The sequence below is a fragment of the Sinocyclocheilus anshuiensis genome, unplaced genomic scaffold, assembly GCF_001515605.1.
Source record: "Sinocyclocheilus anshuiensis isolate Anshui unplaced genomic scaffold, SAMN03320099.WGS_v1.1 scaffold263, whole genome shotgun sequence".
In the NCBI taxonomy this organism is placed as follows: domain Eukaryota; kingdom Metazoa; phylum Chordata; class Actinopteri; order Cypriniformes; family Cyprinidae; genus Sinocyclocheilus; species Sinocyclocheilus anshuiensis.
In genome coordinates this window covers 2,178,163-2,203,608 of record NW_015549593.1, presented here as the reverse complement: position 1 = coordinate 2,203,608, position 25,446 = coordinate 2,178,163, and the positions used below count along the sequence as shown (strand labels likewise).

The window sequence follows — 25,446 nt, the reverse complement described above, 5'->3', positions numbered from 1 at the left end:
GGGAAGTGTAGGTTGGTCCAGATCTTTTGACAAACAGCAGGTTTGAAATGGGGAAATTTATACATAATTCAAGTTTCCAAATCAAAACACAAAACGAAAACACTGTGTTGGGGGTCTGCTAACAAGACACAAGACACCTAGCATGAGAAAAGCTGTAAATGTTGTTTCAAATGTTCAAATAGCATATATAAGTGCAGTGCATATATAAATATAAATATGTGTATAAGTGCAGTCCTAAGGGACATCTCAGGTTTCTATGAGAACCGGAGCTTCTAACAGAAGCTTCAGTCACACGATGACTTTACCAATTGGCTCTTTTATTTAGAAAATTGGGTTCACATTTAGCATTGTTTTACACATTTTCATGGGTGAAATCCAATCATTTCAATGGGAATCCATGCAAACAGGAATTTCGCCTGAGGGCAAATGATTTCCCCACACAGCTTTCGCAACAGGTTCAAGTTGGTTACACAGATTCGCCCTGTTGACCATCAGAAAGCTGCTTGTTTTGAATGTAACTTCTGTGTGTTCAGCGCTTTATACATCTCTACATGCCTGTGAAATGTTGCTGAAATGGTCTCTAACTTGGTTGTTATTGTGCATTGCAGTTTCTCAAATCATTCTTTTGAATGAGCCTTTTTTTAATTTTCAATGAATCAACTATAATCCAATTCATAAAACCTGTCTGAATGATTTGTTCAGTTGAACTCACTGAATCAGCGATCATGTTGCAGCAGTTAAGATGTGAATACGGATTTAAATTACAGTCTGTTTATCAAACCCATCAAATGATTTTAATAGACTTGGACTATAGCTCCTGAATTGTATGGACAACACTTGTATGATCATGTTATACTTGTGGCACTATTTGAAGCTTCAAAGTCCCCATTAAATGTACCTGTAACAAACATTCGTAGTTCGGGAAGAAGGAGACGGGAACCGGCGAACATTCAAAGAAAACTTTAATAATAAAATAAACAAACACAAAACGAAAGTAAAGCGGCAGCCCCTCGCGGACAACTGCCGCACACAAAACACAAAATAAAATCCAGGCCTGGTCCTCTCTCGTCCAACACTGTTGTCACTCCTTCTTTTATCCTTCCGGAGCTCCTCCGTGGGACTCGAGACCAGTGAGTGGCGCAGGTGTCGCGCATTAGCAATTACTCCACCGGCCTCGCTCCGTTCCCACGGCTCTCGGCCCCGCCCCACTCGTCACAGTACCCATTAATTGCATGGAAAAATTAATAAGGTAATTCTTCAAACTTTGCTGTGTGTTCCACAGAAGAAAGCCACATGGGTTTCAGATGACATGAGGGTGAGTCCATGATGATACTAATGATGAGGACTATTCCTTTAACTAGATTGTTAATTTTATATAATTTCCAAAACAATAATCCTACACTGGTCAATAAACTATTAAAATGTCATTTTCATTGCTCCAAAACAAACACATACTGATATGAACTCAGAATGACATTTTAAATTCCTCTTTGTAATAAAAGAGGAATGGTGGGAGAACCCCTCTCTGAGAGCTTCGGGCCGATAATGGCCACCGCTCCTGCTTTTCATCATGCTAATCCCCGTCTCAGAGGAGCGGAGCTGACTGAGAATGTTGTCCTCTTGTAAGACTGTGTGTGCTATGAATTACAAAGGAGGTCAGAGACGTCAGTGAAATAGAAAGTAGAATTTGCTGCTTCCTGTTGATCAGATTTCAAAAGGAAAAAAACTCTTTAAAAGCTTTGAACTGTCACAAATATACATTAGAGCTTCATTGTTTATTTAAAGGGGTCATATGATGCTGCTAAAAAGAACATTATTGACTCTTAACTTTTATAAAGAATATCTCTTTGGATTTGAGACTTTAGTCTTTGCAACTTTACAGATCTTCTTTATGCACCAAGAGCTTGCAACACTCCAAAGAGAAAGGAAAAATTGAAATTGCATCATATGACCCCTTTAAGTCTGCGAGTTGAGATGTCACCGGTAGTCACAGGATTCCCTTTTTAATGCTTTATTTGTGGTGCAGTGCAGTTAATCTGTTGTTATGAAAGGAAGAATCTTCCATCCATTTTCTGCAGTGGAAATCCAGTATATTTATAACTGGCTGGGTAAATCAATAGTCAGTGTCTTGCTAATTCTACTGTAATCTATTTGAAATCAATTTTAGGAGCGCCACAGAAAGCGTCACTTTAAAAGAGTCAATAGGCTTAAGTGAATATCAATAACATGCTCTTAATATCTTAGTGTCAGGATAGTGTGTGTATATGAAAAGGACTTAATCGCCAATTCCAATGCAAACTCCTCGACCTCATGTAGCAGCCACATTAGGGGACAGTGGCTATTACAACAATGCTCTTCCTCAGCTCTGCTGCAAAATGTTGTCTTTAATAATTCACAACCTCCAGCACTGGACCATTTGCCACATGCAGAGTGGAGTTTACTGCACTCCCAACCATCAGTGCAGCTCAAGCAGCGCTGCCATCAAATTTAGGGAATTTAATTCAGAAAAACGGTGGAGTTTAGGCTTCATGTGAAATATGATCATCATACAGTGCAAGTCTTACAAGGGAGCTAAAGCCATATGCTCTGTGGGTGAGACTAACATTAAATTAAGAAGTTTAAAAGTGCACCTTAAGGGTCCAACAACTTTTTTTTAATTATGTTTCAAATAAGCTGATTTCCAGAAACTCGTTCTCACCACAAACAAATAAATCGACCAACCACAGACTTCTACAGTCTTAGAAAGAAAGAAAAATACTAATTGAAAAAACACATTTGCATTATTATTCCAGAAGAAATAAGGCACTTTGCACATTCATAAAGTAAGCTGTAATGACTTCAGTAGATTATTTGTACTGCTAAGAACTTTAGTCAAAGAACAAATAAACAGACGGAATAGTGAAGCAGTATATCAGTGACTCATTGCCCCAGTGACTTGACTGTTTTCTTAGATTAGTTGTTCAGCTGTGTGCTGGTGGAAAAATGTGACTTTAAAATTGATGTGTTTATCCACACAAGAATTTACACACTGCCTTGCACACAGCTGCACACAAAATACTTCCATACATCTCTAAAGCATTTAGCATAAAGAAATGTGCAAAAAGTGCAAGCATATTTGTTTGCATTTTACAAGACTAAAACACTTTAGTTTACTTATAATACCAAATTAGAATTTTATATGGTACTTTTGATTTAATTTAAGTAATTAAACAATGAAATAGATAGATACATTTCAAAGGACTTTGATGGCCTGTAGAAAACAAGGGTTTAAAGGAGTATTAGATTATGACTATTAGATTAGATTATAAATTATGCTCTTATAACGTGGCGATGTTATATAGACCTGTGACAACAAACAAAATAGAATCCTCCAAACATTTTTATTGGATGCATTTGAAGGAAATATTACATTTCATGCAATAGTACAAAATGAGACATTACAAAGAAAATGCATTCATTTCCATTATTTTAACAAGTTGGAGATAAATCTCTTTTATGCCAAATATCAAGAAAGAATTGCCTTTATTCCCAGAGTTATTCACAGATTCCAGGTATTCCCTCCTGTGGGACCGGCCACATGCCCGACCCGCCTCCTCACCCTCAGAATCTCTGTGGTACCGCATCCAGGTTCCAGAGACCTAATCTAGGTTGATTTATTGAGGTCACACTCACAGCACATGCAGCTCACGTCTGAGCTCGGCTTCCAGGAGCCCCTTGAGGCCAGAGACTCCCCGCCAATATGGCCGGTCGAGCAGATTTGCTTGGCTTCCGTTTCGCTGTTAACAGAGAGAGAGCTGCACCTGCTTTCTGCTGCAGAACGCTATCAAATATATACTGATATAGGCTTCAGGACATGCCAGACTGACAGTGTTTCTAAGGAAGTTTCATGGTTTGTATGCATGTTTCAAGTCATTTAAATTTAATGTGGTGTGTGTGAAGAAGCATGTGACAGGATTGACATGCCCACAGACACATCTGATCCCCAGTCAGTGCTCACGCTCACATAAACACACCAATGGTGTTCGGCTGACTGAATAACTGAATAAATTCTGCAGGACTGAAAAGAAAAATTAATGCCACTCAGTACATGCAATAAACGTTAATGATATAAAATTAGATTTACAATATTTCTGGGGGAAAAGCAGATAAAATATTTAAATTTTTAATTATTTAATACTTGACAGCAGAAGCTTATGATTTTTTTTGCATGTGGCTGAAATAAAATAAAAATGAATAAATGAATTTAATGGGTGCTGCTAACAGAGAGATAAAACATCTAACTAGACTGTCATTTTTCTGTTAAATTTGCTGTTTTTAAATTTTTGGGTGGCAAAAGATTCACGCTTTGATATTAAAGTTTCAGCCTGTTTAAAGTTTAACCAGAAAAGACCTGATTTGTTGGTATAATGACTTTGTATTACTCAAAAGTCTGTCTGGTGTATTTTAGAAGAGTCTATTAGGCTGTGGCACAGTGGAAACTATAATTACATCACTAGATAAATATTTAATCACCTTAAAAATATATTTCAAAATAAATCATTTTTTATTAAAAACGATTACATATTTTGACTTGAAATTCTTCATGGTGAATTGTAAGGGTTTTTAGGACTCTCACAGTCAATTATGCTTAAAGTTAAAGTGTGTAAAATCTGAACCAAATAACGTCACCAAATAGAACAATGCAAAAATAATGACTGTTTTCAAACAGATGTTCAGAACACTCCCCCTGTCTGCCATTGGTCAAGCAAACAGGTAGCCCCACCTCCAAAATCATGTCATTGGTTGAGCCAATTTTGCTGTGTCAAGCCAAAGTCCCTTTCAAGGAAAGTCTGTTCACTTTGCGGCCATATTTGCATTGCCTTGGGGGAATCATTTCAGGCATGCAAGACAAGGTCCTATTTACTTCAGTGGGGAAATCCTGAAATCTCAAAGACTGCTTGCCACAGTCACATGTAAATAACATGTTTCAAATCAGCAACAAAATGAGACATGAACCCCATAAACATTGTTTCTTATTCTCATATAGTGTTAAAAAAGCTTATATTTCAGGCTGGTTCAACCAATGTGCATGTGAATTCCTAAGCGCCCGTCTCAGGACACTTACTGCTTCTATGGCAACTAGAGCTTCTAATGGCAGTTGCAGTGACGCACTTACATTACTAACTGACTATTGGCTCTTTTGTTTAGAGGCCGGGACTCATTCTGCCATATTGCACTTTCTCCCATTCATAGTAATATAAGTGCACCTTCTTGGTATTTCTAAAGTCTTTGGTCAAGCTGGACAGAACTTGCAGAGTAATGTTGAAAGTGCCACAGAGCCACAGCGTTCACACTTTTCAAGGGAATCATCCTACAAATAGCTTACCTCTGGCTGCATATTAAAAACAGTACTTGAACATTAAAAAATTACATTCTTTAGCTTTATGATAATTTTTCCTCTGCATTACAGTTGCCTGCAGACTGAAGCACAGGTTGAAAGCTGACCTGATGAGCTGACATGCTTTAGGAACACCTGCTCAGTGCATGTCTGTGTGCTGTACATGAACACATGTCTGAGGCCTTGACAACAGCTTACCAGAGCAGCAGCTGTTCCTGTCCATATTTTAACATGAGCAGTACAGGAGTTCAGGTGAAATAGACTGTATTGTCCTAATGTTAAATATGGTGTACTTTCATGCATTCCTACATGGCATATCCAGTTATATTTAACCAACACTTTTTTCCAGGGCAAAAGAACTTATGTTTTTCACAGGCTACTATAATGCTCAAAACTGAAATTGTTCTTGAACTTGGCCCTTTTTCAGCTGTATACAATTTATGTGCAGCATTACTCAGAAATAGCATCATTCAACCTCAATCCAGGCTTTCTAAACTGTAATAGCTAGAGGGAATTCAGGACCATGGACAGCAGCAGCACACTAGGTGATTTTTGCCACCTTTGAGCAAGACAGTGAGAGCACATAGACCAGAAGAACATACAGCGGAAATATATGCGCCGACTGATGCCACTGAATGCTGACAATAGCAGGAACATTTTTGGTGGATAAACACCTATTCTCTCAACTTATATATACACAGCATTAGCATATTTTTGAGGGCTTACATTGGAGCATTATGAATACCAGTTGTTGCTGTAGTGCAATAACTCTGAACTTAGAAAAAGCCCCATAAGAGCAGGCAGAGAAATTAATTTAAAAACTAAGATATTCATATTTACCAAATGGACCGCCACACTCTGCATTCCATCAACAAACAATTACAATTGTTACAATGTTACAATTTTTGTAAAAAAAAATAAAAAAAAAATATGAAGGGCGGAAATTGCAATTTTACTTAAAAAGAAAACTCAATAGAGGAAATATATTATAGAATGAAATGCAGAAAGAAAGAAAAAATAAACAAATAATTTTTCAGTAAAAAGGACTGAAAGAAGGGAGTATTGCAATTTTTATAAAGAAACTCAATAGACAAATCATCAATAGACAAATCATATTATTTCAGATGGACAGGTAGACACACAGACAGGTAGATAGAAAGAAAAACTGCAGAGTTTCAGAGTGACTGATGATGTGTCCCACAAACACCAGCAGTATGGCTGCCATCAGGACACTGGTTCCATTATTAGAGAATAATTTTGTGATGCCGGTCCTGCCTAAATGGACTGGAAGGAGAACTCAACACCGACACTTAATGTGTTTAGACAGGTTCCTAATGGAGCAGAACGGCAGACGTCTGCAGCACTCTGCTCAGGTTACAGGGCCAGTAAAATACATGCAACTCATTTAGCCAAACCTTTCTTGATGTTTCAAGCAGGTCCTGCAGAGGAACAAAAACATTGGGCCTATATACTTAGCTAGCAACATGGGGATGACAAAACTATAGGACAAAACAATAAATGATCATTATCTTATGACAACATGGTCAAAATAGCCTCAGGCAGCACAACACATTGATGAGGTGAGAGAAGAACATTCAGTATGTGCAGAAAATGGGGAGTGACTTTAGGTGAAATGTGTTGCCGCACTGAAAATGTCACCAACCACAGTCTTTTAAAGGTGATGTCACATCTCAGTGATGATTCACAAGTGAAAAAGTGTCAAATAATTTTAGAGAACTGAAGAAACCAACAGGGATAAAATTAGTTAAAGTACTCACAGAACTCAAATGTTCTCCTAAATGCTTGGTTGAACTTGATATAAGATGCCTGTCATCAGGAAAGGAATAAAGACAGACAGCTGGGAATAAAGTTCAACTGCAGTGAATAAATCTTCTCTGTCTTTTGGCACTGTGTGTGTGGATATAATCCATTATACTGTGAAACTATTAGCTATAGCACATGTCAGGATGAGGCTGATAAAGACAGTCCCAGTGTAAAGATACAGAACTCAAACAAGACCCAACAACCTCTCAGTGAAGCTGCTTTAGTGGGCGATATTATATTTCACAAACACAATTTTCATAACCACTAATTAACTCTGACCAGTGCTGAGTGTATCTGGAGGACTTGGCCTCAGTTGGCTAAATGTCAGTTCAATAAAACAATGCTAAATTTGGATCTGATGTTGCCTGGAATCCCATTTGAAATGTAACATTAACATAATGATATATTTAATATGATCTATGATCTATGTAAGTAATAAAACGGAACTGAAGACACTGATGAGGTTGAAAAGCACAGTGGCTGCAGCAGTGATGATGCACCAGACATTAGTTCAGTTCACTAAAAAGGCTGAAATGACAGGCTAATGATTCATCACTACCGCTTCTCACTTTCAGTATTATTTTGGTAGCAAGCAACATGGGTTCACACTGGAAGGCCTTAATTAAAATAGAAGTCTCAAGGATCTAGTTATTATGCCACATATCATGACTTGAAAACTGGAATACTGATTTCCCATGAGTGCTACATTCCACCAGTGTTGTCTCATTTTTGACTATGAATCCAGTTCTTCATGTAACATCATTAAAAACTCAGTTGCACACCCAACTACACACATTCATTCACACCACATATTCAGGAATGAAAAATTGATGATCACTGATTCATGTGAGTGTACTTTAATTCTGAATGTCCTCCCTGCCTGCCTCTTAAATTAGTCATTTATATAAAAAAATAAATAAATAAAACATGTATTTACGAGAATAGTTCAACCTGTTTGTTGCAATTTATCTCATGGAAACTAAAATTAATTTTTAAAGAATTTTTAGAAGATTTGTAATATAACGTATGAATCGTATAAAATACTTTTATGATACTACCGTCCATTTGTGGTGATTTTTTATCCTTTTTATAGTGTCTCACCTTAAGGAACAATGCTTTAAAAATGTCTAATTTTGTAGAAGCACAATACTAGTTTGTAACAACAAATAAATAACCTGTTTTGTTTTTTGTTTTGTTTTTTTACAGCCAATGTAATGTGTGAATATAGTGAATGTAGCCACTGCAGTATGAGGAAGGTGACACTGAAGGAACAAAAGAGATAATTTGCATAAAAGGCAAATGTTCTCTGAGCACATATCTGGCATTTAGCTAGTGTAAAAAATCCAGATTTCATTTGTGCAGTGTTGTTGCACTTCACCTGAAACCAAATGCAAAATACTTATGTTGCTATGCCATTACTAAACGCTACAAGCTGTTTAAAACACAAGCATGTATCACATCACCAGCTGAATTATAACAGTACTGACCCTTCGTTAAGCTCTTTCCACCTTAAGTTATTTTGCTAGCTCTGTCGAGCTTTCCGACAATCTCACGTTCTGCTGTCTGCATTGTTGAACTCAGGAATAAATGGATAAGGATTTAATAACCATGCCTGCTAATCATGAAAGAAAATGACATAACAGAATAATAAGAATGATAAAAGGACAATAGGATAAGTCCTAGAAAATACAGTGCAAATGAACATCCTAATTTTCCACACTGACCTGATTGAATGAAAACCTTCACAGATACAGATCCGTTTCTCAGTACACATACTGGGTTGACTTAAAAGTCATTGTAAAGTACTATAAGGCACATTGAAATTATATACACTACTATTCAAAAGATTGGAGTCAGTAAGATTTTTTTTCAAGAAATTAATAATAAAATAATAAAAATTATATATTTTTATTTAGCAAGGAAGCTTTAATTTGATCATAAGTGATGACTTTTTATATCAAATAAATGCTGTTCTTTCAAACTGTATTTTTCGAAGAATATAAGAATATTAAGCAGCACAACTGTTTTCAACACTGATAATTATTCAAATAATTATTTTTATAATAAAAAGCTATTTAAAACTGTAAGAATATTTTCACAATATTACTGTATTACTATATTGTTGATCAAATAAATGCCTTGGTAAAAAAAAAAACTTATTTCAAAAACATTTTAAAAACTTTTAAACAATAGTGTATAAAAGTAAATATAAACCCAAAACAAAGACTCAAAACTGAACCAGAAAACATTTTTACTAGCTGTGGCCATATATTTTTGGGCTTACAATAACATTCTAAGTCCTGCATCAGAGATTTGTAATGTAGTTCAGGGCTACTAAAATCAAAATTTCTTAACCAAAGTCAATATCTCCAACAAAAAAAACTTGCTGGAAATGTTGTCAAATATTGAATCTTCTAGAAATCATATAAAATCAACACACCCAGTGTAATGGGAAGAAAATCTATAGCCAGTGCAATACCAGAAGCAATGGTATGTTACAGGCCCTTATTGTGAAATCACTGCCGGAAAGAGATACCAAACCACTACTCATGACAATGACTGATGAAAGCAGAAATAAAACGTCAAGCTCTTTTGCTGATCGGTACATTACATTGTAAAATGTAATTAGGTGGAACTAATAAGACAGAGTTATTGGGAAAATTGTGCTTAACACTCATGAAAAATCCATCTTATGGAAAATTACCTGGCCATGTTGATAGCAGAAATGTGTCTTTGACAACAGAAATCTTTTACGCAGCATCTAATTATGCAGTATCTGACTGAAGAAACTGCGCAAATATTACATTTCATCTGTATCTAACTGCCAAAAAAATGCACTGTTTAGCATTAATAATCCTTTATGTCAAATATACAGGCAAGCAAAGGCTTGCACACATATCACATGTTAAAGGCATGTTAACAATGCATTTTCATGCTAGTCTATTCAGCTGAACTACTAAACAAGACTGGAGTGTAGAATACAATTTCCTAATGAGAAACATCATATATATTCCACCAAATCTAAAATAAGTACAAAGGAAGACTTAAATCGTCACACAAATACTGCCCTAGATAAGAGTTTTTCAGCTCTTTTTAAAAATATATGAGAACAAATGAGACATTTAAGCAGAACAAGGGGCTTTATGCTGCTGTAGGTGTGTGTAACTTAAAGGATCAAATAAATTAGTCATGGGAAAAAAAACTGTAATAAAATAATTGTTTCAAATACTGTTCATTAACAGTAAGTAATTTAGTGTGACTTGAGAGAAACATTTCTCTTATTTAATCCTTCCCTTCAAAGATGAAAATTACTCAAACTTTGCCATCACTTACTGAGAAGCAAATGTCTCAGTAAAGATAAGTTTACTTAAGAGAAGTAGCAATATCCAATTCAAGAAAAATATCTTTCTTGTGAGTCAGATCTGGTCAATGAATCGTCAATCCAAATCACAAAAATTCAGGTCTCAAGGTCATTTCACTGAATCAATGATCAACAACATAACTCAATATGGTTATCACTGAATAACAACTTTGAAACTTCAGTCTGTTCATCACACAAAGCTATCGTATGGTTTCGGATGACTCCGAATATTCTGAATGTATAAGATGGACCATGTTTATGATACTGTTATGGTGCTTGTGCATCATTTTTTGAAGCTTGAAAGCTCCAGTCCTTACATCAGTCAAATTATTTTGTGTTCCATGTGAGTAAGAAAATCATAGAAATTTAATAAGACATGAGAGTGAGTACATGATGACAGAATCTTCATTTTTGAATGAACTATCACTTTAGCAATTGCTGAAATGTTCCACTAGACTAGAGAATATCCTGATTGACACTGAATGTAAAGTTAGTAGAGCAAGCAAACAGTTCCTGCTGTAAGCCTCAATAAATCTTGGAGCTTTCCAAATGAGAGGCATTGCCTGAACACATTTTTTATCATATATTTTCCCAAGAGTTTCTGTGAGAATGCTTTCAGATCCAGCATATCATATGATTTCCCAACTCACTTGCATGAAATATCTGAAAAAGTATTCCAAACCACAAAAACAAAGCTGGGTGTTCATCTCCTCAGAATCCAAAGACGGTCACAAGCCCCACACCCCTGGCATCACGAGAGTCATGATGTCTGTTCGGTGAAGAACGATTCTTTACAGTGTAAGTGTGACTGTGCGATATAAGAGTGACAGTGTAGTGACTGCTGCATCATTACATGTTACAAAATACAGAGGACACACCATACATTCTGTTTAGCATGAGGCATTCAGATTGCTCGTGGACAGCTGAGCCATGGGCTTTACAATGAAATCAACTGGTACAAACTGAAGTCACAGTCAATGTTGCAGCTTTTGCAAAGTTCACGGTTGTTGATAACACAGTGAGTATTGTCATGTCAAATGCCTGACAACCATACACTTTATCACTGAAGACAACTCGTGATAAACACGCTGTCTGCTTCCTATGCCAACTTCCTTTTCTCTGTTAATCATCATGTTAGCCTATGACATAAAGATTAAAAATAGACAGGGATGATAGAATGACAAAGCATGTGTAAGTATGGTTTCATGTGTGTGTGTTTGAGAGGTAGAGGTGAATGTAGGTAGATACATATAAAAACAGGGCTCTACAGTGCGCATTTGTGACTGAAAACTACTGCGTGCTACTATGAATTTTTTTTTAGGAGCAGCAGTGCGACTGACCCGATCATCATCATTTTAAAGAATTTGACAAAAGATGACATACTTTTAATAAAGTTAGAGGAGTCAAATATCACCTCGTAATGGGAATGCTACTTTTTGATAAAATTTTGGATAATTGTTTAGAAGGTGCTCCTAAAATTTTGAACGTGCTCTTACATTTTTTAAGTTAGGAGCACAAGCGCTCCTAAAAAGAAAAGTAAGCATAGAGCCCTGAAAAACCTTAAAGCTACAGTCCCTCTGGGATGAGAAATTGCTCTTTGCCTTCATTACAGGGCCATGGTATAAATCTTCATTTCTCTCAGCTTACACTCTCAAACAATTCCTTCTCAATTCAATTTTACCTGCTCTTTTCACAAGACATATGGTTCCATACCAACGCAGCTTTACATAAAATAATGCCTTGCAACCTTTAATGATTGAGACAAAGGCAAAAATTAAGATGATTAGATAGAATGAAGAAGAAACCTTGGCAGGAAACAAGACTCAGCTGGGGAGTCATCGTCATCTGGCAAGCAAATACTGAAACGTCCTGTAAACCCTTTACATTTACTCCTTCACTTCATCTTTGTGCATGTGCAAAAAGGCTTTATCTTCATATTCTACACTGTGTTTCAATATGATATATTGAAACCACATTTATTTTTGTCCTAGTCCTAGTTATCTCTAAATCAAGGGTGTGAAGACAGAAAAAAGCATCAAAGAAACAAGGTTGCTTGACAGTTCTCAGATCAACTGTATAGATGTCAGTGAGCTTTGATATTTTAAATGAGCATCTGCTGCACAAATGTTATATCCACCCCCTTTAAAATTAGCAACATTCCTTTGCTGCATTTTGCCTCAGTCTCATGAGGAGTTAAGAGGCTAAAGTCAAGAATGTTTTAATGCCAAGGATCCCATTGAAAATGACACCCTCCTAAGTTTTAAAGGCAGCTATAAATCTATAAGGCATGTGAAAAATAGTATGTATGATATTATAATTAAAACATGCATTAATAATTGCCATTTATTTTTCATTGTACTAAATACCCCAAACAACTGTTACTTTTTATTTATTACATAATCTGAAAAATCAGAGAAACCTTTCATTTGTTTTTAAGGCCATACAAATTAAAGACAACAGAGGCAAGAAAAACATTCCCAATAAAGAATCAATGCAGACCATTACTGAACATATACAAAAAAGAGAGAGATATACTAAAAAGCAAAGAACTACAAAAACTACAAAACTGTACGCATATAACTTTTTTAATACATTGTGTAATTTCTTTCTGAGAACACCAATGCTGGACCGTTCAGACAGATCAATGTTGTGGCACATTGCCACAGCTTAAACTGTATAGCAATTCAATCTATGAATGGCTTAAATATAGTTGTCTCTATGTATTAAGCTTGCACAGCAACAGTGTTTTAACACTGAATAAATTACACACATAAGCTTTAAATAGCAGCAGAGGTGCTGATGTTTTCTGCTTTAAAGGTTTTCACCTGACAAAAAGCACACATTTAAGGTAAATTGATTTTTGGAACATCACTTGAAGTAGGTTTCACAGAAACTTTGTATGCTTTATCAATACATTTTTAGGAAAAAACTCAGTTACTTTATTGCATAATATTTATAAATAGATAAAAATACAAATAAATAGATAAAAAATACAAATTAATTAATTAATTATTACATAATATAAAATATATATTTTTTTTTAAATTACTATTTATTTTTATTTGTTTGTTTGTTTATTATTTTATACCTCAGGTATAAAAAATAAACAAATGTAACGGTCTATTTTCTAACCAAAAAAATACAAAAATGTGTTTAACTCTGGAAGCAAAAACCTCTGCTCCATTAAATCTTTATCATGAAATCTTTGTCTTCTAACTAACTGTCATGTTGCTACTGTGTTGGAGCGCAGAACAAGGAGTACATTAATAAGGAGATTTTAATGACTTCAAGGGAACCAGGAAAAACACACGTAGCTGAGAAGTTTGACACAATACCGGACGAAGAACTAAGAACCGGGAACACTTTAAATACACAAGACATGACGAGAAACACCTGGAACTAATGAAACATAATAACACGAGGGAAAACACAGCTGGAAACAAATGGGAAACAATCAGGGAACAGGAACAGGAAAACCAAATAAGGGCATGGAAACACATGGGGAGCAAAACACACACAAAACACGGAACAGAGTCTGGGACTAGCATTATCAATATAACGGAAAAAAAGTTTCCTGTAATTACCAAAACACACCTCAACTACTAGTAAAACCCAAAGTATTTAAAAACTATAACTCAGTAGTGCCAACTATTCTGACCGCCTACACTTGATCACAGTGACCAGTTCTAGCCTAAACTTGAATTTACTGAAGACTGGCTCTGCCAGTTCTAGTCTCAACTAGCTGCCCATCCTGATGGATGCCACTGGCAGTTGAAGCTAGCCAGGGCTTTGACTCAACAGCATAAGGTCTGGTCCACATTGCAGCTTATTTAAGCCAACAACAGCCCACTTAGGAAGAGATATAACTGAAATGTAATGTGCTATTTAGGGACCATTTAATTTATCTTAATTTCAATATACCACAGTAATACACTGAAAATAAAAATAGACATGAAAAAAATTTTTACTGAGAGGCATCACTGCAAACGGTTGTACTGAAAATGTGTAATCAGAGAAATCATAATTCAGTAAGCCAATCAGACTGAAGCTTGCCAGACTGAAAAAGTAGTATTTTCCAGTTTTGTGTGTAATATGCACCAGACAGTCAGTGAACAGACTGTGGGCGGTCTGTGGGTGATTGAGACTACTTCTAACCTAAACCAACTGAACATCCTGAAGGCTGCCTGCCTGCCACAGCCAGGAAAAGCATCACCGTGAACTTACTGAAGCCTGCCACAGCCAAGATGAGCGTCACCACAATGGAGATCCAGGACACCCACAAAGCTTTCTTCCTGTAACTCTGAGCTTCATGAGGCTTCAGGCGCATGCTGCTCTCCAAGAGACCTGTCAAAAGAGTAAATAAAACACTAGTTAAAGGCCATACGATTAAATTAAGTGCACTAGGAGTACAAACAACAGGCTGATTATTTACTCACTGGACCATGACAGGCATTGAGCCTGAGGTGGGTAGCAATATTAAAGAGCTTTATGTCAGACACAAAGATGAGCAGAAAAGAATCTGCACTGTCAGAGGGGCATCGACTCTGTGTTTAATTAGCAGAGCAAAATGGTTTCAACAAGATTTAGGTGTCACTAATAAATTCTGTTTATCATGTATTAAGTCACAAAGGATATGACTTTAAAAGCTGTAGCTAGCAGCCCTGGGAGATCTTTAGCTATTGGAAGATCCACAAAGAGTAAATTAAACATATTAAAATGTATTTGTGACTTTATATATCACAATGAATTTATATCTTGCCGTTTGACTTCATATCACACAATGTACAGTATCATTCAAAAGTTTGGGGTTCGTAAGATTTTTTATTTTTGACATAAGTATTTTATGCTCACCAAGGCGTTCATTTTTATCAAAAATACACAAAAAAGTCTAATATCACAAAATATATTACAATTTAAGATAACTTTTTAAATACGTTTTAAAATGTATTTTATTCCTGTGAATGCAAAGCTGAATTTCCAGCATCATTACTCCAGTCTTCAGTGTCACATGATCTTTCAGAGATCATTCTAATTTGCTGATTTGCTGCTCAAGAGACATTACTAATTATTACCAATGTTGAAAACAGTTGTGCTGCTTAATATTTTTGTGGAAACCATAACACATTTTTTTCAGGATTCTTTTATAAACAGGATGTTCAAAAGAACAGCCTTTATTCGAAACAGAAACCTTTTGTAATATTATAAATGTCTTTACTGTCACTTTTGATCAATTTAACATCTTTGCTGAATAAAAGTGTTGAATTAAAAAAATCTTACTGACGCCAAACTTTTGAAAGTGTCATTATTTTCAACTTTGGCTCACACTTATCTTTTTATATTTCACTCTGAGGCAGAAACAGCCTTGACCGAGGAAACGATATCTGTGTCCCTCAACAGAGTCTTTATCAAGGCATTATTAGAGATAAATTCTACACCACAGGTCACAAATTGAATCCGTGAGTGTAATTATGAACAAGACTAAGTGAACAGAATCAGCAGAACCTGTTGACTGTCTATTGTGTAGCATCCAAGCAATGTTCATATTGTGCTGTGTTTGCCAAAGAGGTGAAATTCAAATATGCCTCTGTCATCTGTTCAAAATGAATGGCAGCTATGTCGTGGTGACAGTGGGTGGCTGTGTATATCTTCCCCCATGCTCACCAAACTGATCTGTCGGCCTGTGGAAGTCACATGCTGAGGGTTATGAGCACAGAGTCAATAGGTGGTCAGTCAGTGTGATTGCAAGAGCTGAAAAACAAAGCTGGGGAATGTGGCCACTCACATGATTTATTTCATCAGTCAGGATCGCGAGCATGATTTGCTCTCACACAAATGTAACCCATAAGTTCCAAACTATTTCATTTCTGAACCAAAAACACACTCCAGTCAAGCTGAACTTTGTTCATCCAGATCTGTTACTACACAAACCTTTACACACAGTGAGTTTGCTCAGTTTGTACTTTCCCATGCAAACTCTAGACTATAGGCACATAAAATGAGCCGAAACTCAACATAAAGGTCTTTCCCCCACTCCGTCTGTCTGCTAATCATGTGGAAGCAGGACATCCACATGACCCAACATTTCTTCCATGCATAATAGGGTTTGCATGAAAGAGAGAGAAACATTCCTCTTAATGGCTTAAAGGACATCGGCTAAAAGATTTGCTTTTTATTTAACTTGTAGGAAAAGCTGTTAGTGGAATTAAGCCACTTCGGCATTAATGATGTAACTTAAAAAAAAAAACAGGATATGCTTCTCTTTAAAAACATGTGCATCATTTGTGACAAGATGGCTGCATGTACAAATTCGATGAAAAAATATGAAGAAACTGTTTTTAATCCATATTTAGCTTTATTTAGTTTAATAATCAACTGCAACCCCCTTTTTGTATCACTGAGATTAAGCAGAAAAAAATTAAAAAATGTGAATTTTTTCTTAAAATTCTAAGACAGTAGTGCCAACATTTCCGACTGCCAACTGGTCATGGTGGCCTGAAGTTTATACTTACTTTATGTGCCAAGAATTTACTGAAGGCTGCCAATGCCAGTTTTATTCTAAACTATCTGTCCATTCTGATGGCTGCCACTGCCGGTTTTAAGTAACCGCAATTCTTGAGCAAACAGACCTTTGAATAAATGATAAAGTTTGGTCTGCATTGCAGCTTCTGTCTAAAAACCGCTCGCTTAGGAACAGACTGTTTAAGCTATGTAAAGTGACTAACCGCATATTGTATTATTTTTATGTACCAGTTAGGGTTGGGTTTATCTGAAATATATTATACCAAAATAGTAGACTAGCATGAATTTTCAAAAAATAGAAAGAAATAATTAAATAATCCAAGTGCTGAGACTGTAAACAACAGACTGCTACTTTTAACTAAAACTCCTATTTCTGCTTCTTCGTTAATTTGTGTTTTTCTTAGGCTTCTTAGTCTCATTCTAATGCCCCCACAATTTCACTAGTGGAGAATGAAAGGTCTTATGAATTATTCAGCGCCTCAAACTGATTGCACAGGAGGATGCTACAGCATACAGCCACACTCAGATCCTGCAGGTGCAGAGACTAATGCTGCTTCTAAGAGTAGAAGTGCTGATATGAGATCAGATGCTCCTCCAAACAGCTCCACTGGAGGTGCGAGTCAGCGTAGATTCAGTTTGAGTAGTAGCAGAAACAAAGTTTCTAGTCTTTTACAGTGGGGGCATAACCAGATGGCCAGATGTAAACTACAACATCTGTTCCCTCCAAATGGTTAGAGTCTTGTTTTGCAATCACATGCAGGTTAACAAAAGCTTATGAATGCCTAAGTTGACTGCAATAAAAAAAATTCAAAATTCACAGATTTAATTAAAACACACACACAAATACAATTTTCATTCATTTGAATCTTGAATCATTTATGCTTTGACACAAACAACCAATTTATAGCCACTTTCCTATCAACACACAAACAAATGTATTACATCAAATTAACAACTTCACATAAATTTTAATATAGCCTATATATATATATATATATATATATATATACTAATTAGTTACAAAGGTCACATTTTGTTGTAATTGTTAGGGATTAGCCTTTCCGAATGATATACTGGAGAAAATCACAATAAAAATAAATACACGCAAGCCGAGTCACTACTTTATATGGTAACAAAGTTTATGATAATAACATATGAACAAAATATATGCGATACCTTAGAATATTCACAACAATTTTTTATTTTTTTTGCAAACATGAAACTTATGGAGCCGCTTTGTGGTGAAGTATCAGAATCAATGCGACACACAGAGAGCGACGTGACGAAACTGAATGAAACAAATAAAGCTGCTCCATTGAAACAGACAGAACAATATTTTATATAATAAACAATGTCCATCTATTCATTTAAAATTTTAATGTATTTTGTTAAATTATACTCCTAAACATTTGCCACTCAGTAAAGGCTGTTTAGTCTCTGGTCAGTTTCTTAACTTAAACTGTAAGTGTTTTGTGCTCACCTGAATTATTAATAGCTTCTAGAGCGCCTGCGTGTTCCACTGGACTGCAACATTCTCCAGCATTTTAGTCTTATTCACAACATATCCCAAATAAATTACTTTAAAGTGCATTTCTGAAACAACTCTAGGAAAAGTACAGCTAGATCTGTTGTATGTTAAAGAGATGAGGTGTGTTTACCTTGGCCCTCAACGCTATCTGTGATTTTCATCTCCTGGTCCCGGTCCACATTGAAAGGATCGCCCTGGCTCCCTCTTTTGGGTAGGTTCGGATCCTGGGCAGCGGCGCATTGTCCGTTTCGCACAGCCGATGGGTCCACAATAGTCGGATTGGGAACAGGGCATGGATCAGAAGTCGTACTGTCTGTCATGTTTGTTTGCTTTCTTCTTTTCTGAAATCAGATGAAGCCCTCAATATATGAACAGTCGAGAACTGCGACGCGCAGCCATCCAGTGGCAGCATTAAGGGTAGCGGAGCAGAGATGCGGAGATAAACGCAATCTGCCCAGCATCAGCAACGGACCCCCACCCCAATCCACTCTCCCCTCCCACCGAGAACAACTCCAATCCGAGCGCAAGAACTGCAGCCACCCAAACTGTAATTTGACATGGGGATGAGTAGGCTATGCGTCGCTTTCTATAGTTTCAACATATCTTGACTTTTGCACATCATCTGATCTTAGGCGATAAAGCACAGTAGGCTAGCAGATCCCCCTTGACAGTGACTTAAGAAACGATCTTGTCAAGTGTCAAAGTCATTTATACCTGCCACAAATAGCTGTCTCCAACCTTCAGTCAGATAATGACAAACTTAACCCGAAACGGGTTCGAATTGGTCGCATGAGTTGACCAAATGAAAGCTGCTTGGTTTTGAAAGTGGATTCTGTGTGAAGGGTGATAGCCTACATACATCTCTACACTATAGGCTACACTGACAATGGAAAGTGGACCTTTTTTTGCCGAAACTGAAATTTCGCTAAAGTGGCCGCGCATATTGGCTATTGATTCTCAGCATAGCCTAGCCTACCTCCAAAACAATGAAGTGCCAAGCTTTTGCATGCAACCAAGCAACAGACAGGACTCAAATCGAGTGAACGGAGGAGCGACAGTAACGTTTTCCTTCCCTGCTCAACCCGCTCTGTAATCTCTTTGGCTCATGATCCAGTCCGGGGTTTCCATTTCCTCACTAGTGAAAGAAACCCGCTCCGAGCGATCATCAACATGGTTCGGTTTTTGTCGTTCCATTATCGCACATAACATAACAACTTTCGTTAACTCTACAATAAGTAAATCCACTTCACCAGCTAATTACTTCATGCTATATAGAGCTAGCGTTACCGCAAAAAATTGAAGTTCAAAGACAGAATTGGCTGCGCGCTTGTTTCTCTTACAAAAGCTAAGCTACCAACCGATTAGCATAGGCTATCAGCCGGCTGCATGTAATTTTGGCGCATATTTTTATTTTATTTTTTGACTGAGAATTGAACCAGTTTTCTTAAAAGTAGAATGTTACTGTTAGGTTATCAAACTGATTAGTCACATATCAACTATGCTATTTTAAGTTTATATATTTTAAACTCTACAAAACGATATTCGATATTATTCGCATATGTGGCAATCAATAAAGATGAACAAACTGTCAACAAACTGAGAAGGATTCCCGCCTGTAGCTTCTGGCGCCCCTACGTCTAGTAACCGCTAGAGGACACTGTTGTGCAGGACGTGAAGTAAATTGATAAGGCAGGGCAGATATTTCCTGAATTCATTGAAACACCCTTGAAAATATTTATTACAGACAGCAGTCTCTCCTTATATATTTTTAAACCTTATTTGTGTGTTTATTCATTTTTTTAACCATTGGTTTTAACCAAAAGTCTGCCATATATATTGCATAAGTTACGAAGACGTTAATTTGTTCAGTCAATTCATAAAATGTATACAGGTATGAATTCATGCAGACAAGTCATAAAAAGCTAATACTGCTTGCTGTGTCTCTTCTCAGGGGTTTTCATTGGGCCATTTCAAAAGACAGGACAGGGGTTGGAATGTTTGTTTTCTGTTTCACACACTGCTGAACATTCACAACTGCAGGAGGGGTGAACATTACGTTTACAAGACTGTCAAATCTTCAGGCCTACAATTTGAGCTCTTAATGTCAGCAGCATGAAGATTGATATTCATAATCATATTTTACCAAAGGAATGGCCCGACCTGAAACAGGTAGGTTGCTTAAGATATGAAAGTTACCTTTAAATAATGTGTCATCATAGGTTAGCCATGCAAGATTACCTGGCTCATAACATATTTGTCAACATTTTTACATTATTTCACTTGGACGTTGACTTGCTTCTATAAACAGGCTACCAAATTGGATTTTGATATATTTTGGTCAGCTGTACATTTGTACTCTTTTCCCCAGCATTTAATATACAGGAAATGTCTAAATATAAAGAAAAAATCTGTATGTCCAATTTTAGAATATCAGATGTTGATGTTAACGGCTAAACCTAAAATGTTCTTTTCAATGCTAATTGTGTTAAACAAGACACTACTTCAGGTTTACTCTTAAAATGCATGCATCTGTTAAACATTAATGAAAGGGTTTGATCACCAACCCTGACCTTTATTGCTTGCTTATCTGAGCAAGACTCTATTAATCATTTCTCATGTCTTAACATGCAAATAAAATCAAAAATTATTTTCCATTAAAGTATATAAAATTTATTTATTTATATTTGCCATAGTAAAAGTGTAATACTATGATGTAAAATTATATCTTAAAATTCACCTTAGCATTCTCTTCATGTTTCACAGAGATATGGATATGGCGGATTCATTCAGCTCCACCATCACTGCAAAGTAAGTTTAACATTCTAATACACCCTTTACACACCTGATCATTGCTCATGGAGAAAATCAGCTCAGTCTGCAGTTTAGTGGGATGATGGTGGAAGAAGACCAGCTGGATGGAAAGGGTTCTGCATGCTTGGCCATAGATCCAGCTGGCATGATCTCTCGCGAGCTCTTCCAGAGAGAAAGCGTGAGTGTGTGAGAGTATGTTACGACCCCCATGAGGAATGAGTGGACAGCAGAGACAGATCTGATCCTCCACTCAGAGCAGGAGGATGTTAAAGCATCTGTCAGCCTCTTTATACCTGCAGTCCTTTAGAGTAATTGGATTGTTCTGTACTGTGCTTCAGCTGGTGTCTCAGGTGGTTTCTGGTCTACTCAGATGCTCAGCTTATTCTGTTCTTTGGTGCAGTAGGAAGAACTCTAAAACAGAAACACTCAAACACAAGAATAATGTACACAACTGCTCATTAAAACATTTTGATGTGAGTCACTGTAGCTCTAGCAGCCCAGTTTTTTGCATTAATTCCTCGTCAGGCTCCACTGCTTTTCTTTTCAAACCAAATGAGCAAGACTTCCTAGAAAGCACTCATTCTTGAGAATATCGGCAGGACACTCAGGAGTGCTTGTGTGTGTGGAAAAAGAGGACAGCAGGCCTTCCCTGCACTCCCTGTCTGAGCAGCTGTAGAGCTCCACATGGGGTTTAGCTTCAGTAAAATATCAGACTGAAATGGTTCACCTTGAGCACAGCAATAGGGCTGCTGCATATATAAACACACCCACACATAGACTTTGATAAATCTTACATTTCAGCCGTGCCTAATACATAATGTACCTTATAATAAGTAAACAACAAGATAGACTGAATGACTGCAATAAAGATAATTGTAACAAATATTTTCATCACAATTTACCACTCTGAAGTGAAATTCATATTCTCTGAACTGCAGATGAACATTGATTGCTGATGTAAAATGTGCTTGTCATGCTAAAAACTTTGCACCTCCTTCTAATCTAAAATCCACTGCATTGAGTTACTGTATGTATTTAATCTTGCTCTCCACTGCCACCAAGTGGCTGAAAATACAATTTGTCATGTGGCAATGTGAATAATACCAGTGCATGGCTGCAGAAATTTCTAATTTTTCATGTTAAAAAAAACACCATGGGTTTGTGTGTACCAGGGTGAAGCTAAAATGATGAAGGATGGGAAATTGTTCAGAGTGATTCAGGAGAACTGCTGGGATGCGGAGGCTCGGATTCGGGATATGGACAAACACGGTAAAGAGAGTAAAGCAGTAGCTATTTCTCAATGAAAATGTTTTGTGGTTTTGTTTTCAGATACTTTTTTATCTAATAAACAAACAAGTTTTATATTTAAAATTCTTATTTACATTATTTGTACATTATCTGCAGACCAGTTCAACTTTATGTCATTGTTAATACTTATTACAGAGATTTGTTTTCATTTTTTCAGGAGTGACAGTACAGGCCCTTTCCACTGTGCCTGTGATGTTCAGCTACTGGGTAAGACGTAACATGAAAATTAACATGAGAATTTAAGTGATACACTCTCAGAAAAAAAAGGGACAGTTTTTCATTGTGGTGGTCAAACGGTACTATTATATACACTTTAGGTACTATTTAGGTACTTTAAGGTACTGATATGTACCATTTGGGGTTACATAAGATACAAAGAAAAACTTTTTAGCTTTTGTACCTTACAGTGCTATATATAGACATTCGCCACTTTTACTTCTAAATTCTTTTTGATGTTCCACTGCATTTCTAAAGGCCAAACCCCATGACACACTGGACCTGTGTGGGATATTGAATGATGATCTGGCTGCTACAGTAAAGCAATTTCCAAAGCGTTTTGTTGGGCTGGGTACTCTGCCCATGCAGGCCCCTGATCTGGCAGTACAGGAGATGAGACGGTGTGTGAATCAGCTCGGATTCCCTGGAGTGCAAATTGGCTCTCATATAAACACATGGGACCTCAATGCTACAGAGCTATATCCTGTCTATGCTGTAAGTCCATTTGCTTTTAGTAGACCATGCCACAGTCACACTAAAGTATTTGGTCTCTTTGTGATTATTTTGTCAAGCAGCCATTTAGCTTTGTCTCAGTTTGTAAGGCATTGTTATCAATATTTTGCCTCTTACTACAGGCCGCTGAGGAACTCAACTGCTCAATATTTGTGCATCCATGGGACATGCAGACAGATGGTAGAATGGCAAAATACTGGCTGCCCTGGTTAGTTGGTGGGTTTGACTGAGTGTCTTGCATGTGATGTCAAGGTTTTTATATTTAATAGCAGATTCTGATTAGTACAAAAAAAAACAAAAATCTGATTGCAATTTTTTTATTATTATTAATTTTTATTTTATATCAATTTTATTTCATATACATTTTTTATTTAAGTTTTTAATTACTTTTGTGGTTTTGTGGAAGATTAGTACAGTATGTCGTAATCTTTGTTTGGCTCCACTTTTTGACAGGTATGCCAACAGAAACTACAATGGCAATTTGTTCCATGATTTTTGGAGGTGTTTTTGAAAGATTTCCCAAACTTAAGGTCTGCTTTGCTCATGGAGGTAAAAATATTCATATTATTTTTAGATAATCAATTTATCATTTTGTGGATTACAAAACAACTTTAGTGGCATGGCTTTAAAGTGCGACCTGATCTTTGTGCAACCGACAACAAGATCAACCCACGCAAATACTCAGGATCTTTCTACACCGATTCTCTAGTGCACGACCCACTTTCTCTGAAGTTACTCATGGAAGTCATAGGAAAGGTAGTTATTTTAATTCTTATATCAGCAGTAATGCTAAATCTCCCTGTAACAGAAGAGGCACAATAATATTTAGTTAGCGATTTATATAAGGAGCTACCTAAGTGAACTCTAAGTGATGAAATGGCAAAGCTAGATGTTTCATGTGCAGGACCTTTCTATTCTGGTAATAGAAAGTGTGAAGCAATATACATACATCTCTGAGATTTTTTAATATGTGCTATTTATTTTTTGGTATTCTGTTTCTTGCAGGATAAAGTGATGTTAGGCACAGATTACCCATTTCCACTGGGGGAACTGGAGCCAGGTGCACTGATTGAATCCATGGATGGGCTTGATAGTTTGCTAAAGGTAAGATAAACAGTTATCTATCTATTTATCTATCTGTCTGAATACACTAGGTTTTATTTTAAACATCAAATTGCAAATACACTGTGCTCGTCACTTTACAGCTTATCTTTATTTTACTCTTTTGTTTAGGATAAACTGCTTGCTGGGAATGCTCTGGAATTTTTAGGTCTGTCAAGAAAACAGCTTGAGTGACTGATCAGTGTGTATCATAAGTATGTTACCAGAGAGCTGGGTCATGAGAATTAAACCTTACTTGATTTGCTTTTTTTTTTTTTTATTGATTTATATTTAATTAAGGATGACACCCTTCTGTCTATTTTAAATTTCTTTACAGATTCTAATCTTGACTCTTGAGAATACAGTTATCAGATCTACAGTTGTCTAGAAAAATATTTTCTGTTTTCTTTCCCATTTTAAAAAAGGTTTGTTAAATTGTAACAAATAGTTGGTTAAAATAAATTATGGCATTAAATAAATTATGTTAAACCACAAAGAATATGCCATATTTTATTCATATCCTCCTGAGAACCAGAAATAAAAATTCTCAGAGAAATTCACTAAAATATAATGTCCACTACAGAGGCAAAAACTCCATAGCTGGGTCTCAGGAGGATATATATAGCCTACACCTACAAATAACCGTCTGCCAGGTGATACAAAATGAGTCTGATGTTTGCTTTCAATAATTAACTCAAAAGGATTTCAATAAAACATTTTTGTTTTTTAAAGTATTACTCAAACCACCTAGTATTCGTACACACAACACATCCTACAATTATCCTTCATACTAAACAATATAAGCGAGAAAACTATGAGCGAAAATAAACTACAGTTCCCAGCAGAACCGCATTGTAGTATTATTAAGAAAAGACTGAAAGAAAGGTG

At 36.4% G+C, this 25,446-nt stretch overlaps 1 protein-coding gene and 1 pseudogene across 3 annotated transcripts in view; one reads left to right on the top strand and one right to left on the bottom strand.

The window, feature by feature from the left end:
• LOC107658221 (transmembrane protein 163-like) overlaps positions 1–21,570 on the bottom strand; it is a 31,220-nt gene extending 9,650 nt beyond the window's left edge. The window contains exons 1-3 of one of the 3 annotated variants that reach the window (XM_016446684.1): positions 21,452–21,570; positions 18,740–18,950; positions 14,787–14,906 (exon numbers count right to left, since the gene is read on the bottom strand). In XM_016446684.1, coding sequence (XP_016302170.1) covers positions 14,787–14,906; positions 18,740–18,950; positions 21,452–21,466 — 346 coding nt within the window. In that variant the 5' untranslated portion in view covers positions 21,467–21,570. Of the gene's footprint in view, positions 1–14,786; positions 14,907–18,739; positions 18,951–19,585; positions 19,648–20,206; positions 20,242–21,451 lie in introns of those variants that run through there. The other 2 variants (XM_016446682.1, XM_016446683.1) reach the window with 2 other exon arrangements.
• Positions 20,595–24,961, top strand: LOC107658222 (2-amino-3-carboxymuconate-6-semialdehyde decarboxylase-like; annotated as a pseudogene).
• The last annotated feature ends 485 nt before the right edge of the window (positions 24,962–25,446 follow it).